Source organism: Notothenia coriiceps, unplaced genomic scaffold (assembly GCF_000735185.1).
Source record: "Notothenia coriiceps isolate Sejong01 unplaced genomic scaffold, NC01 NC01_scaffold00003522, whole genome shotgun sequence".
In the NCBI taxonomy this organism is placed as follows: domain Eukaryota; kingdom Metazoa; phylum Chordata; class Actinopteri; order Perciformes; family Nototheniidae; genus Notothenia; species Notothenia coriiceps.
In genome coordinates this window covers 609,021-626,099 of record NW_011336223.1, presented here as the reverse complement: position 1 = coordinate 626,099, position 17,079 = coordinate 609,021, and the positions used below count along the sequence as shown (strand labels likewise).

The 17,079-nt window shown below is 40.1% G+C and overlaps 2 protein-coding genes across 2 annotated transcripts; both read left to right on the top strand.

Annotated features, from left to right (window-relative positions):
* The first annotated feature begins 620 nt into the window (after nucleotides 1–620).
* Nucleotides 621–7,638, top strand: LOC104941596 (phosphatidylinositol 4,5-bisphosphate 5-phosphatase A-like). Its single transcript, XM_010766723.1, has 5 exons — nucleotides 621–782; nucleotides 1,626–1,709; nucleotides 1,791–1,895; nucleotides 2,022–2,263; nucleotides 7,532–7,638. Exons 1-5 carry the CDS (start codon nucleotides 681–683, stop codon nucleotides 7,605–7,607), a joined length of 609 nt encoding a protein of 202 aa, XP_010765025.1. The 5' UTR covers nucleotides 621–680; the 3' UTR covers nucleotides 7,608–7,638.
* A 1,096-nt stretch (nucleotides 7,639–8,734) lies between these two features.
* On the top strand, nucleotides 8,735–14,443 carry LOC104941595 (S-adenosylmethionine synthase isoform type-2). Its single transcript, XM_010766722.1, has 9 exons — nucleotides 8,735–8,954; nucleotides 9,655–9,732; nucleotides 10,650–10,772; nucleotides 10,866–10,978; nucleotides 11,115–11,258; nucleotides 11,343–11,561; nucleotides 11,647–11,829; nucleotides 11,935–12,068; nucleotides 12,656–14,443. The coding sequence occupies exons 1-9, from the start codon at nucleotides 8,864–8,866 to the stop codon at nucleotides 12,756–12,758; spliced, it is 1,188 nt and encodes a 395-aa protein (XP_010765024.1). The 5' UTR covers nucleotides 8,735–8,863; the 3' UTR covers nucleotides 12,759–14,443.
* Nucleotides 14,444–17,079: the final 2,636 nt, after the last annotated feature.

Genomic DNA, 17,079 nt, shown 5'->3' with positions numbered 1-17,079 from the left:
CTAGCTAAGTAAAATCGGTAAGGAGTAAAGCGAGTAACTTGTGGACAGAAACGTACCCGAACTAAGACACCCTCTTGTCGTGGTAGATGTCGCACCGTATACATGACGTCCGCAGAGGTTCGCGAACAGCAGTTCGCGTTACAGGCACCGACAGAGGAGGACTAACCACCTCAACGGGCTTATCGCGCCAACACCGGCTGACCAGACACTGCAGTATCTTCACAAGTTTAAGACCTAGCAGACATAGTCTAGCAAACTCGGCGACATTCTCTAACCATAGCTTTTCTATCCTCTTCACCACCAAAGACTGTGACACGAACTCAAGCGCGCACCTTGTGCGCCCCTGTTCCACTCAAGTCACATAATTTTCTGCCATGCTTTCCTTCCACGCTAAAACGTGCTATCCAGTGCGAAATTTACATTCTTTTTTCCCCGACCATTTTTAGCCTTGATTACACAGGTATGATTGACACAGCTTTTCAGGTATTTTGAAAAATAAAAAGTATAAATATGCCTTATATAGGTATGGTCCTACACTATATTATTCAAATATAGCATGATAGGTCCACTTTTAAATATAAACCGAATTGAAACTTTTAAATAGTTTGCAATGTATAAATGTTCATTGGAAATGTTCTTTGTAGTTCCCGTACAAGGTGGATATTCCCCTGGTCACTATTATGGTGGAGGACGAGTGGAACTGTATTGCTGATGCCGTAGCGAGGTTCAAACTGATGCCAAACTTCCCCCGCAGCTCCTGGGACTGGATGGGACTCTACAAGGTAAAGTACTCTCACTTCTTCTGGCTAAAAACATCTCAAGAATCCACAACAGAAAAACCATGCTCAAGCTCTTTCAAAACCCTGCATCATTTGTACATTTCAAGCTCACACTCTACACATCATTGGAATTAACCAATTTACACAATTAAAATGTATATAGAACCTTATGTTTATATTTGACTAGTAGTACCCTGATCTATTATAGCGTACAAAGTACATTTGCTCAAGTAATGTACTTAGGTAAAAAATGTAGGTACTTGTCTTTACTTGAGCATTTTCACGTAATAATACTTTTACTTCGCTCATTTAGTAGGCAAATGTTGTTTTTTACCCCACTACATTTATTTTATTGATTTAGTTACTAGTTAGTTTGAGGATTTAGATTATTTATACAACATCTTAATCAGCTTATATATTATCATGTATTATTATAGTTTAAGCTACCCAGTAGTATATAAAGTAATTAAAATAAACCAAACTTTTACCAAGGGCAACAATGAAGTCATGAACACATTAATGGAATAATAATGATAATAAAACAATTAAAACATATGGTGCTTAAATGGGCCATTCTGCATAACAAGTACTTTTGGTACTTAAAGTACATTCTGATGCCAATACTTTTTTACCTTACTTTGAATGCAGGACTTTGCTTGTAACTGAGTATTTTAACACTGTAGTATTGCTGCCGTTGCTTAAGTAAAATATCTGAGTACTTCTTCCACCTCTGGTATCTAACTGATAAAACATTGTATACTATCGTTGTATTTATTTACTGCTTTGTTAGTTATTTTTCTTTAAATAATGTGCAAGGCCGCTAAGTGACTTTTATTATAACACTAGGTGGGTTTCAAGCACCATAAGGACTATGTGGGATATGTGTGGACGAAGCAAGAGGAAGCTGATTTCACTCGACCAGAACATCAGGTAACCTTGTTTCGTCCTGATTTAGCTCCAGAAATAATTCTCTTTCACATTTAATAAATGTCTGACTGACTGTTTTTCCAGGTAACCTTTACTGAGGAGGAATTGCCCAAAGGCTCAGGCGACTTTATCTTGGGTTACTATAGCAACAACATGAGCACCATTGTGGGTGTCACAGAGCCATTTCAGGTAATCATGGTACTGCTTTCTTGAGATTAAAACAATCAAATGCATTAGAAGAGGACATTACATCATGTGTGCTGCTCTTTCTCTGTATTATATCTCACTGAAACCCTCCTTTTCATCTTCCTTTAGATCCAGCTTCCCACTTCAGGTCTTGAAGCCAGTTCTTCTGACAGCTCGGACTTCAGCTCAGAGGACGAAAGCACCGTCATCATGAAGACGAGGTCCCGCAGTCCCAGTCCACGCAAGGCCAAGCACCGCCACCACCACCATCACCACCACCGCAGCCACAGCCGAGGCAGCCCTGAACAGCCCAAAATGAAAATGCTCAATGTCACTGATGCCTCTCCATCCAACACTGCAGCGGAGAATGAGTGAGTCCTCTAGACCTCCAGCAGAGGGCAGCAGCAGCCAGGTGTCTGCTTCTGGGGAGAACGAGAAAGACAGTGAGGGTTCAGGGGTGTGAGACAGGTGACATATCCAACTACAGTGTCTTTTATTAAATACCTTCACGACATTGTATGTTTTCTGTAATGAACATCTACAGTTTTCTGATGCCATCCTTTTCAGGAACAGCCATCTGGTTTGTCCAGAAGGCTAACTTTGCCTTGAGTTGTTCTATTTAGCCGTGCACATTGTAGATTTTTTATTTTTAAACCTTTAATTCTGTCCCGTGTTCCTTCAACCTTTGTCCTTTTCTCAGGTGTGGACAGTACAGGGAGCTGACACCTTGCATTAGGAAATAAGTCCCCATATTCCAACAATGATTTGAAACTGCACTGACCTAAATAGCAGTCACGCTTTAGGAGGAGTAGGACATACTTGACAGAGACATTTCTCCCATATCAACTAGTCTGCTTAGTTGTGGAACATGTAGCATATGGAACAAATCAGCTCTGACAAAACGGACCATAGAAAAAAAGTGAAAAACAGATTTTGTTTTAACACCAAGGCCCTAAAACCTCCCACAACGGCATACTTGAGGGGTTGAGGCTCTGAAGATAGAGAAGGCTAATATTTGAACAACTGTCATACATGTTTCAAGCACCACAACATATTTGTTTATGATTAAAACAGTGATAATAATAATAGCTTACTAGGCTACGGAAAAACGAGATGTGACCATTTCAGGCTAATATGCTACTGCTACGATTATGAAATGCATGTTACTAATTACTGTGACCTTTAACAAAGATAATGCTGAGACGGCAACCGTTGCTGTGCAAACATTGCCAACATACATACAGTCAATGTGCATTAGACAGTCTAGAACAGGGGTCTGCAACCTTTTTGACCAAAAGAGCCATTTTGACCCCTTTTCCACCAATTATTTTTGTCTGGAGCCGCAAAACATATTTGATAGCTTATAAAGTTGTATATATTGTTACATTATAGACAATTTATTGCATTTATTATTTATTACATTATAGAAAACTGTTTACCTCTAATAATAAACAAAGAACTCTTCTTTCTTACACAGGCCTACTTTAAAATAAATCAACACAGCACTCGGGGAGTCCTCTGCACATTTGAAGAAAATTAATATAATTCAAATGGGCCCACTTTGAAATAAATAAAACATATAGCTGCACCCTAAAACGAGTTAACTTATTCAATTATGATTGAAGATCGTCAGCTGTCTTCCTCTTCCGTGTTTTTCCTCCAATACGTAAATGCTGCAGCACCTTTCACAAATTCTCCACATATCAAACATACCGGTAAGCCAGCATCGTTTGCTGTGAAAGCATATAACTCAGTCCACGCAGAATTAAATCCTGTGTTCCTCCGATACTTTTATTTTCTTTGATTTATCCATAGTTCGCTCATCGAGCCGGGGGTCAGGTTATTCGCCTGCAAGAAAAGGCGCTGGTGCTGGTGACATGACGCATATTTTATCTAGGATCTTAATTCTCTCTCTTATCTTATTTTTTTATGTGTCACAGTATCACCTCAAAATACAAGATACGAAACATTTTCAATCGTGCAACAAAATAGAAATAGTCCTACAAATATTTTTATTTTATTTCCTTCTTCTTTTTGTCTAAGCTCAAGGGAGCCAGAGTAGAAGGCTTAAAGAGCCGCGGGTTGCCGATCCCTGGAAGAACGAGATTTAACAATGCCAGGCTTATGCAATAATAACTTATTGTGGTGCCCAAAACAAGTTTGAAATTAGTCTTCCCTTCAGAGCCTCACCCACCGCCTAGGCTCTTTTGGATCTTCTTTGCTTTGTAAACTCAGCATGCATTACACAGCAACCTCTTACGTAACACGGGGAACCTTTCCCAAGATCCACCACTGGAAATAAAGTCCCTTCAGTAAGCATGAGAAAAGAGAGCATGGACACTGGAGTTCAGGGGGCTCGGCCACCGGCCCTGGCAGCAGCAGACCACATGTCAGCTTAGAAAGTGAATATGAGCGTGAAGGCCTTTAAATAGACCACCACCCCATAGCAGTGGGATGTGATGGCCGTGGGAGGCTAGCTGTAAGAACTAGTTGTTGGCTACTTAATCTGCTTTACTAACTTCAGTGTTTACTTCAGCAATATCTGACCCAGGAAACATTTACAGTATATTGCTTAGACACATACCTTTTATGTGAGTGAATGAGCCATATTTATTTAAAGTCAAATAAAAAAGCTGATAATCAATCCTGACATCTCTGACAACTGTGAGCAGGATCTCTACTATTTAGAGCTACTACAGGCCTTTGCATATAGCGTTAGTAAGTATGCAAAGCTAACGTGTTCCGCTAATGACTTTACTTTCATTCAGTTCACTGCTTATGTTTCTTGTGTTTTCATCTTGCTTAGATACTCCCTTACTGATCCTGGTGGTTAGCTGACAGTGACAATAGTCACAGTAGTCGTGTTGCATTGTTACCGTGTGACCTATGATGCATCATACTAGACACTTTGTACTTTTGGGCTGTTAGCATAGGACAGTGTATGCTGTAGTAGCTGTAATCGGTTGTTGTGTGTATGTGTTTTTATCGACGTGAGTGTGGTTTGGATGGGGGGGGGGGAATGTGTGTGTGTGTGCTAGAGTTAGCAGTGAATGGTGTGTGAGTGCGTTTGCATGGTTTGCAGCTGGACATACTGTACATTCCGGTGCTGTGATTTTTGTGCCGTAAAGTGCTGTTTTGGACTCCTCTTTGTTATAATTGTGGCTGTGAAACTTGTTAGGAAAACTATGTAAGGACAGTATACAAATGCTACTTCAGTGTACGTCTTAGGTGAAGAAAACGCAGGAGAGCAATGCCTGCATAAATCTAAAAAAGTTCAGATCATTTTATAGTGCATTCATGTATTTTCTTGTTTTCAAAATGAAAAATATAATGGACCTTTGTTTAGAGTAAGATGTTTGAAAAAGATTAAGATTGTATGACTTTGTCCTACTTTAGGTGATTTAGATAAATATGGTCAGCTATGCAGTAATGACCAGTGTCTATTTATTGTGAAATGTTAATGAAATAATGCTCTGTCTACAGAATGTTATTGTTTTGTAATGATGTGGCTAAAACAGAAGAAGTATGTATCTAAACTACAAATATGAAATATCATATAATACATAAGATAGATGACAATCTATGCCACAAAGATTATTTTACTTAAATTATGTATTTATTTTCTTATTTAACTGTAAATGAGCCTGAATTCTGCTGGCCAGTGAGGGAGCATTATTTCAATGTATATTATAGGATATTGATTATTGCAGGAACTATGAAGAGAGTGTCTGATTCTCCCATTTACATTTGAGAAAATCCAAGTTTAAATGTTGCTTTTATTGTAAATGTAGATTGTTTAGTCTACAGGACTTTGTATAATTGTGAAATTGACAAAAAATGAGGAAGTCTTTGAGATAATATTTGTTATGAGAATTGTTTATCTCTGTGAAATTACCTGATCGGCGAGGCGAACATGTTTTTAGGGGTTGGTTCCTTAGTTATCAAACTGTCCAAAGAAATAATACAACCCTCTTCAAATTGTGATGTCTGTGTTTTCATTGATTCAAAAGGGCTAACTACAGTGTAATGTTTCTAACGAGGAATTTACATATCTGAACAACATGATACAATAAAGAGCTTAATATTCCTGGAGACTAAAAGATAGCGATAAAGAAACAGAAACAGTGTTTACGATGTTGGGTTACAAAGTAAATAAGGGCAATACTCAATGCAGTCTGTGCTGCAAAAACATCTGCACAAATAACTGCAAGTCATATTTACATAATGACAATGAATGTCATTAATGCAGCAAAAGTAGTATCTTTAATTTGATGTAAAATAATTTTACTTCAGTCAATGAATATCAGTATTAGAGTGGACCTCCCGTCTTTTTTTTTATTCAGCTTTCATCCATTCAATCCCCTTGATTTATCATTAATCCATGTGATTGTTGCATACTATTGACTCTCTGAATAAATGTCAGTAACCGACACATTACATCCTGTAAAAGGCAACAGCAGGTGCATCTTGCATCATGCGTTTGCCCTCTGAAAAGAAAGTGTCCACCCTGCAAATTCATGGTGACAAATGACTACCGCTCTGATGCAACACTGCTCAGGGATTGAATTCCTCTGTTTAGTGACGATTAACACAATAATAACATTATTAAATAAACGGATAAAAAAGGGCACTTGCGGACCATACTAATGACTCTGTAGTGTTATAAGCATGGATAGTTTATTATGGGTTCGAATTTCCATCAAAATTGCACAATTAAAATGTCAAATTCTGACTTATAACATAATGACAGTATGTGTGTGTGCTGAAGCAAACCCCTTGATTTAAGACTTTGTATGACGACAAACCGATATATTATTGGTGTGATAAAATAACAGCTGATGTGAGTTATCTAACAATCTCAGTGACTGACCATTAAAGGTATAAATTTGATCTAGTCCACACCTTCATAAATGCTTTGTCATCATGACCAGCAATAGGTTACATGTTATTAGAAGAGATTATTCTTTTGTGCAGCATTTTATATACTCACAATGACAAGCAGAAAATGTGCACATCAGAGTCAAAAACGTTGAAACCATATTATCCTAATGTCAACATTGAATTCTGGATGAATCTATCTTTTCAAGCTAAAGCACAGGGACCGGAACTGCTTTGGAGCACAAACCATAGCAAACTGATCCTTGGACCAACATTAATTAAACCCATCTGTTTCATACAAAGGTACAACATGTTCACAATCAGAGGTTTTGATTATATTACACAACAGGGCCTGAAGGGTCGAAGTGAGATGGGAGCTTTTTGAGTAAAGCATAATCAAGTTAAATTAGGATTGTATGCGCTGCTCTTCTCTCCACTTACCAGTTTTACCTTTGTTGCAAATGTATTTACAGGTTAATATGGTTGTTATACCAGGAAAGCGCATGTTCTGATTTTCCTGTGATAGCTCAAATGAATGCAGTTTATTAGATTTACCATACCAGTGTTGGTTTAATCATGTTTCTGGGACATATTTTACAAAAACAGTTTTAAATGACACATCCGGAATAATAGAAGTCTTTAACTTTGGATGTCCATTTAACATTGAACCCCTAAGCTTTAAAGAAGCCTTCTAATTAATATATGTTTGTCTCAGTTGTTTATTAAATGAAAGGTTTTAAGCTGAATTTTCCTGTTTGCAGAATGACAGCCAGTCCTCTCTTCTTCCACCTGCTCAAAACCGAACATGAGATGAAATGGGAAGAGTGGTCAGCATGAGAAACATCAAGTGTCAGGCATTTGAACAATATAGGTTTGTTTTGCAAATAAATGACATCTTTTCCAGTATTTTATTTTTATGAATGAACACATTGTTTTATTGTTAGGATTAAGATTAGGTTTATGTTTTGGTTATAGTGAAAGTATGCCATTGTATTTATACATTGATGGTATTATGGCTGGGACAAAACACACAAAGGATTGTTTGGGTGTTGCTGGCATGGTGGTGGAGAAGTTTAAAATGCAAGTCCTGCTGTTTTAGTTTTAGTCAGATCCAAACATATTATCATTGAAGATTGGTAGGGTGTCTAGCTTGTGAATCTAATGTAAAATGACAACACAACTTGTGACTATTACATCATCTACTTTTCCTTTCAACACATTTTAGTCTAACAATGACATACACACTTAAGGTGCGATATTTTTTCCCCTCAAAGACGTTGATAAAGCATGGCGCTCTACGAGTTTGAGGGACCTGAGTATATTAATATTTGAGTATTAAATGTTTTGCTTCTTTGTACTTCTACCCCACTACAATTCAGAGGTAAACAAATGTAGTTTTAATCCACAACATTTATTTCATACCTTAAGTTTTGTAAATTTGGATCAATGATATTAAATGTAATCAACAATTGATAAAACCTAAAAGTCACACCTGGAGTAAATCCACATGCTACCTTGCAACATACAAAAGTATTACAATTAGCAGCTTTACCAGCTTTGATAAACACATTATTGCATCAATAATTATAATCAAAACACATAATATATATATAATTCTGAAATGGGCCAATCTGCATAATGAGTACTTTTACTTTTGGTAATTTAAGTATATGTTGATGTTATTACTAAGTAGGATTAAGAATGTAGGACTTTTGGTTGTAACCATAGGTTGTAACAGAGTATTCTTGCTCTCTGGTACTTTTACTTCACTACACATTCTACTTCTGATATTTTGATGATAGCACATGGTCGCTGTATGACTGCCATTCTGCAATGCATCTCCCTGTTACAGTATGCAACCGTACACTGTATGCTGCAAGCCCTGTGATTGGCTCGATGGTATGGCCCCGCCTCCTGGTGACGTCAACGCGTCAGACTTTATCCTTAAATAGTGGAGCTCTGCGCCATGAGGCTCACGCTTGAGGATCAATACACCGAGAAACGAGGACAGTCCTATAGAAGAGGCTCTGCTAGCTGAAGAGATATCTTCATATTCAAGTTTTACATAGCAGCAGCAGCAGCCGTTATCGACAATGAACGGACAGTTGAATGGTTTTCATAACGCCCTCATTGATGAGGACTGTTTCTTGTTCACCTCAGAGTCTGTCGGGGAAGGACATCCCGGTAAGCGCACACACACATACACAGGTTTATGCGTCTGGGGATATTAGCCACATTAATAACTGTATTTTAACGACGCTTTCTGCCTAACATATAGTATATGTTAACAGTTAACTGCAACATGACGTACTGGACTATACATTAATATATTTGGACGTTACGGCCTTTTCCGTTAGCTGGGCCGGTGTCAAGAGAGCATGCGCTACTAGCTAGCTTTAATGTTAGCACGCTAATCTTGACTGATCCCGTCTGTGCGCCGACTGGAAACACACACATCTGTTTGTACCCGTCAATCACTGATTGGGTGATTGACCGATACCATTACAATATCATTTTTGTTTAACATTTTCCTGAACGTGCCAAATCTTCCAGGGCTATTCCTGAAGCACGCGAGGCACAATGGTTGGCCCACACAGCAGGGAACCATGGTGTATGTTTATTAACTGGCATTTAGTGTCGGCAGATGAAATTAGTTTATTGTTTAGAAGTGTGTATCACGCTTGCCTTTTGGTCCCCAGGTAGTTGCGCGCCCTCCTTAACCCCATCACATGTGTTCTCATGCCGAAATGGCGACTCGAATGGCTCCGAGCCACTCCCCCTGCTCGAAACTGGCGCTAACGTACCTCAGTTTACATGCACATGGGTTTGCTGCAGTCTTTTGTTGTTTCCGGTGTTAAGTTGCATTGTTGTTGTTGTTTTTCAGACAAGATCTGTGATCAGATCAGTGATGCAGTTCTTGATGCTCATCTCAAGCAGGACCCTGATGCCAAAGTTGCATGTGGTAAGTACGATGTTAAATGGACTGTACTTGTATAATGCTTTATCCAGTCTTTACAACCCTAAAAGTGCTTTGTCATACTAAAAGTAATCATTCACACTTCGTTCATACAAAGCAATGTGCCTATTGCTCAAGTAAGCTTGCATTCATATACACGAGCAACGTGTCTTGCCAAAGGATACATCAACATGTTGGGCGCTTCACACCGTAGTACTTTTCCCAGGAATAGTTCTGATAGTTCTTGGGATTTTGATTTCACACCAAAAAGATCTGGAACTAGAACCTAGTTAATGCGAACCTTTTCACCCCTTTTCAGTCCCTGCTAAAGATGGGGTACTTTCCTGGGGAGGAAAAGGTTCCAATTTCTGATTGGCTGGGCGAATTGCAAACCACGCTCTGTAAAATTCTGAAAAGTTTTGTGAAGCCGCCATTTTATTTGCTCGCAATAGCATTATTAGCATTAGCCCAGCGCACCAACGGAGAGAGAGAGACTAACTTACGACAACACAAAATAAAGCGGTGGAGTGATGAGGAGGTGTCGGCGCTTCTGGCAATTTACCCAGGACTTCGGGTGGCGATTTACTGCCTCCCGGAGTCCGGGGGACTGGGTGGCAGTATACACCGTGAAGTTGTTTGTGGCCTGCCAACCCAAAGCAGAAGAAGAAGTAGTGACGTCAGCGGCTTAATTTGCCTAATCCTCCCTCAGGGACTTATTCCAGTGTGAACGCAATCTACTAGGACAGTTCTAAAGACTTTGGCGGGGCTAAGTACGGCAAAGTACTTGGTGTGAAAGCAACTGTTGACTGCATAGGGCTTGGCTCGAACCCGCAACCTTCCGATTGTAATTTTGTCCCCCTGTCTGTTTGCTCAGTACACTTGTTGACATTACCTTGTTTTTGCATCCTTCTTGCCTGTTGCAGAGACTGTTGCCAAAACTGGGATGATCCTATTGGCCGGTGAGGTGACATCACGTGCCAACGTGGACTACCAGAAAGTTGTTCGTGACACAATCCGCCAAATTGGATATGACGACTCCTCCAAAGGTGTGGCCCATTGTTGTTTATTTGATTGCCTAATCTGTTAGCTGGTGTTTAAATAGTGGTTTCTTAATCTGCTGCTCTCTGTCTCCTGCGCAGGTTTTGACTACAAGACCTGCAATGTTCTTGTGGCCTTGGAGCAGCAGTCTCCGGACATCGCTCAGGGTGTTCACATTGACCGCAATGAGGAGGACATTGGAGCAGGGGACCAGGTCAGTAGGGGCACACATTATTTTTGTCAGACATATCTCTACTAAAGTTAGTTTACTGGTCTTTTTAAAGAAAATCTTTTTTTAGAATAGATGTATTATTTATTTTTTAACAGACTAAATGTCTCTTGCTCTGCAGGGCTTGATGTTTGGATATGCCACGGATGAGACTGTGGAGTGTATGCCTCTCACAATTGTCCTTGCCCACAAACTGAATAGTAAGATGGCTGAGCTGCGCCGCAATGGCACCCTTCCATGGCTCCGGCCAGACTCAAAGACACAGGTAAAGCTGATGTACTTGCTCTTATAAGCTACTATACATTTACTTTTGTTAGTGTGATTTACCTAACTCTTTATCCCTGCACAGGTTACCGTCCAGTACCGCCAGGACCATGGCGCCATGCTTCCAGTGCGTGTGCACACCGTTGTGGTCTCTGTTCAGCATGATGAAGATATTTGCCTAGAGGAGATGAGGGACACCCTGAAGGAAAAGGTGGTCAAAGCTGTGGTTCCATGCATCTATTTGGATGATGACACAATCTACCATCTGCAGCCCAGCGGACGATTTGTTATTGGAGGCCCACAGGTGAGGTGTCGGTAGGGCGTGGCTTTGAAATCATATTTAGCCTGGGGGGGTACATACCTGTGTAACAATTATTTCTTTATTACAGGGGGATGCCGGCCTGACGGGGCGTAAAATCATTGTTGACACTTATGGAGGCTGGGGAGCCCATGGCGGTGGGGCCTTCTCTGGGAAGGATTACACCAAGGTGGACCGCTCGGCTGCTTATGCCGCACGCTGGGTGGCCAAGTCTCTGGTGAAGGCTGGGCTCTGCAGGAGAGTGTTGGTCCAGGTAAGCGGTAAACTCAACGCACTTCGTTTTTAGAGTGGGGCGACAAAGAGGTTCCTCGCTGAAGTGTTTCTGCTTGATATAATACATGTGCGTGTGTTGTATTAGGTTGCCTATGCCATTGGAGTTGCCCATCCCCTTTCCATTTCTATCTTCCACTACGGGACCTCCAAAAAGAGTGAGAGGGAGCTGCTTGATATTGTGAAGAAGAACTTTGACCTTCGTCCTGGAGTTATTGTCAGGTAATGTATATCCATCCCCTGAAGCCACCTCTTACTTAGTGGAACAGCAGATCCTTCCGGTTTGCTGTGCCTTGTGTGTTTTATTGAATTGCCCTGTCCAGGATTTCGTTTATTTTATGTGAAGTATTTAGAAACTCTGCAGAGCCATTATAATTCTTCTTTTGCTAACGTCAGCAATTATTTTTATTTGTTTTGATCAACCACTTTACCCTATCTAATTCTACTGAAATTATATGGCTTGGGTCACACATGTGGGCATTAGTGGCAAAAGGTCTCATTAATCCGTTATGCATGGCATATTTTGTATAGAAGCCCTGTAGCTTATAGTTTGATAAGCATCCTTTTTGTAAGCCGTAGAGTGGTTTGCTGCTGCAGTCACCACACTGCTCAGGGCTGAATGTGGTCTTCATGGTAAGTGTCGACGATTCACGTGTTTCCCTCTATTCCAGCTGATCCAACAAACATGATTTTTAATTGATTTTTTTTAATGCTTTTTGGTGGCTCTTATTAGCTATTGTGAGAATGCTTATGTGCATTTGAAGTCACTAGGTGCGACTGCTGCTAAATGTGTTGATTATGTATTCCAGGGAGCTGGATCTGAAGAAGCCCTTGTATCAGAGGACCGCAGCCTATGGCCACTTTGGCCGAGACTCCTTCCCATGGGAGGTGCCCAAAAAGCTCAAATACTAAACATGTTAAGCTTTTCCCCCCAGGCCTGTTGGTGTATACTACAGAGAAGCCTCCTAGGTTCCGGGGGTGAAATGCCCTTGTCTCCCTCATAGTAATGGCATCTTTAAATCATGAATCCTTCCTCACTCCTACTCCCTCCTTTTGTCTTCTTGCTGTTTCATACTTTGTCATAGGAGGCATGCCTCAGAAACTTGATGTTTAAACAATTGGATGAGTTCCATGAACTCATGCACCATCGTGCTCAATGTTTTCCATGTCATGAGGTTCCCCTGCTTTATGTAGTAAACGCTGAGTAGCTTAGCTCAGTTGTTCTCCTTTTGGCATTCCACACTCCACAAAAGCGTCCGTCTTCTATTTAGTGTCAGCGATCTTAGACTGTATGCAATGCATCTTAGGCTTTAAGCGACACCCCCACTGAATTCAATGGTGCTACTAATGTAAGGTGTCTGTGCGACATTTACATTTTGTAGGTCAACGTAAAGGCCTAATTTGATAGTTGGAGGTCCTTCTCATCTGGCACCATCTAAATAAGTTTAGTGTCTCTAAACATTCCTCCTTTTTGTTTAGTCCTGTACAATTATTCCCCCGACCCAGTGTTCTCTTCCTCTTTCGTTTTCATTCCCCTGTCTATGTGGAGGATGCTAGAATGGCACAATTAAAATTGTAAGGGTTGTTGCTGTTTTCACAAAAAATGCTATGCATTGCAGGCTAATAGGTGAGCAATCCTAAATAATCAAGCTCTCGAATGAGCATAAAGCCTCAGATGCCCCTCCAGACCTTTGCTGATTTCTGACGTAATACAGAAAAGTCGGAAGCTGCTATGTCACTGCTCTGGTCTGCAGAGGTATTTGTTATACTTGATGATAATAGCAAAGATTGGATTAATTTTAAATGAGTCCTTTTTTAAAAAAAAAATGTAGTTTCACTTGAATTATTATGGTTTGAAGTGACGAAAGGTCCTCTTGCTCCTCGAGTATATTGATGGCAGGTGTAGCTACAGAGAAACCTGGTCCCATCTTTGTTCTTCGAGGAGTGTGTTCTTTGCCACAGAGTCTTATTGGCTTAAAGTCAACCCTTAACACTATTTATTTGTTCTCTGAAACTCAGCGTGGATACAGAGAAGCCGATGTTTCAGAAGGCAGCTTTAAAAACACATGGCTATTGAATCTTGAATTCCTTTTGACTTGACCATTTTTCAGTGTTTTTGCTTGATGCTCCAGAGTGTTGTACAGAAAAGCTCTGGTCCGCCTCAAGATGAAAGTGCCACTGGCTGTTGTCAATGACTATCTTTTTTATTTTTGGACTGTAGATTATATTTTTAAGTGAATTGGTTTTGAAATCCCATTTAAAATGTCTGGTGCAATCCTTTAGCTTTTACCTATCCGCAAGGAATGGCAACATTTGGTTGGTGTAGTACAGAGAAACCAGCCTTGTTTACAGTCGTCCCATGTGAAGGATAGGTTCAAGTTTAGGTTGTCCCCTTTGTACCACTCAGAAGCCATCCCGTTGGCTACAGTAAGTGTAAGAGTGCCTTTTCTATTTCCTCTACTCCTCTTCTTTGCTTTTTCTCTCCTCCTACCAACATGCGCTCAACTTCCAGAGGAACAAGTAGCTCATACTGTACTGTGCTTCATGTCTAGACTGAGTAGTTTCCTTATGCTCTGTAATAAACTACTCCTTTCAAACATCTGTGTCCTCATGGTTTCTTTTATATTTTGTTTTTACAGTGCAAAAAAATGTTAAGACTTTATCCATACACGATCAATAATTAAACATTTTTGCACATCACGTAAGCATTTGATAAAGATGCCCTTTATCAGTAATATGGATTTTACTGAGGTATGTGAAAAATTAAGGCTGTAATACTAGCCAACTATTTATTGTGATTTATATTCCAAAATGTTAGGTTATTTAGAAATCCCCCATCCTTGTTGGGTACACAAGCAAATGTTAGTCCTACCAATACATATATTACTACTGATGCTTTTTTATTTAGTTTTCAATAATTGGAATTAAAGTCAATATTTTCATTAGCAAAGTGGTCCAGTATAGCAAACCAGGGTTTAGGCCAGATATCCCTAATTTGACAGTGTATGTCACCATATATATTTGATGCATTTTATGTATGTCAAGTTCAGTAAACTTTATCATAATGGATTTTATTTATTGCTAATCTTTAAAACATTAAATTCTTTAAAATAGTTTGTGTACTTTCGTAGTCTTTAAAATGTGACCAAGATCTAAATCAACGGTGTCGAGCCCATTTTAGTTCTAGGGGCCACTTTAAGCTACATTTGATTTCAACTGTGCTGGACTGGAAAAATCGTTGCACAATTGAATAAAGACAACTCTAAATAGTTCCCTTTGTTAAAGTGCAAACAAGTACATTTCTGAAAATGTTCATATTTAATAAACTACTTTTTACACAAGATTATGAACAACCTGACATTTCTTAAGAGAAATAAGTGCAACAATATGCCTCGGTTTATCATTTACACATGTGCATTACAACTTCCAGATCAGTGTACAAAGGCAGACACATTTATTCACAGGTATCTGGAACTGATTAACCCCCCTGTTGTCTTCGGGTCAAATCTGACCGATTTACTTTCATCAATCATTTTTTTGTTTTACATTCGATCGCATTCAGGCTTCATGATATCCTTCACAGTAGACATTTGCACATAACATTTTTGATCACCATTTTCATTGAATTTTGGATGATTTAGTCAACTTTCTAACAACTATGGTGTTCCCGGTAAAAAATGACCATAAAGAAAAGGAATTAGTAACCATCCGGATCAGATAAAACACACACACACATACTCCAGATGTGTTCCCCCCACCCTCCTTATGTGCCCAATCCCCCCATGTGAATCACACCTGACACACACACACAATGAACCATTTGACACATGTCCCGCCATACTTGTCAACCCTCCCGATTTTCGCGGGAGACTCCCGATTTCATTGCCCTCTCCCGGTTTCCTCCCGGGGTCATATTTCTCCCGATTTCTGCAAAATCAGATTTACACACGACTGTTTCCACTCGGACTTTAATACAGCTACACCATTGTTTGGTTTCCATGGTAACAGGTCTCTTTAGTAGCGCGCGCAACTCAAAGTCTGAGAGGGTGAGGCAGATATTCACAGAAAACAGAAATACAGGTCCAGCCCACACATATGCTCCATCAAGGACGGTGCTACAGGCCGCAAGTCAGTGCACTTACAAATACAATAAACATGTTAATGTTAATCTAACAGCTCCAGCGATCCAATTTTGCATTTTGAAATTCTCCCGATTTCTGAGGTCTAAAGGTTGGCAAGTATGTGTCCCGCTCTTACTAAAGTGGGAACTATTAAGGAAAAAGGTCAGGCCTTCCTCCTACCTTGTAAATGTATAGAATGTATACAAACAAAAAACAGTTGTGAAAATTGCACTTGATGTCTTCTCTGTAATCTTTACACTTTGCGAAGTCATCCCTGGGGGCCGGATTGGGCCCTCTGTCGGTCGGTTTTGGCACACAGGCCATATGTTTGACACCCCTTATAAACTTTATACTCTTAGCAGATACGGTTATATCTGAGATTAAAGACACCGCTTCTCAATGCTGGCCGTCACAGAACTGTTTGATGTCCATGATCAAAGTCAACTTTATTGTCAATCTCAAAATATGTTTCTACACCCAGAAAGATCGAAATACTGTTTCCCACAGTCCCGAGGTGTAAAAAAACACACTCAAAGAACACTCAATTACAACAAAACAAAATAACCGTTTACTTCATGTAAGCAGGATAAGAAAAGATAATGTACATATAGTAGAGGAACAAACCCCCCAAAAAGGCTTTAGTTATCGAGATACCCCTACCCGAGGTAGAACCAAGCACAACCATGTTTTTTCATTACTTTGATATCTGTAATATATGAAAGAACCAAGCACAACCATGTTTGTGCTTTGTTCTACCTCGGGTAGGGGTATCTCAACTTTTATTTCCATAGCAGCGTAAAAGTGACTGGTGCTGTGTGTGTGTGTGTGTGTGTGTGTGTGTGTGTGTGTGTGTGTGTGTGGGGGGGGGTTAAAGTCCCGGCCCAGTGGGGGCAGGCTGGATATATGATCTACATGCTCTACACTCAGGTGAAGTGTCTTCAACATTTGTGTGTGACAGCTATTTTGCATTCCTCAGCTTGATCACTGTGGAAGACTTAGTGTGTCTTGCCAGAGGGAAATAGTTGAAAGCAGGTGTTGGTTGTAGGGAGGGCAAAGCTCTTGCATCTCTTTAACATGTTACATCCCGTCCAAATGTTGCCCCCCCCCCCCCC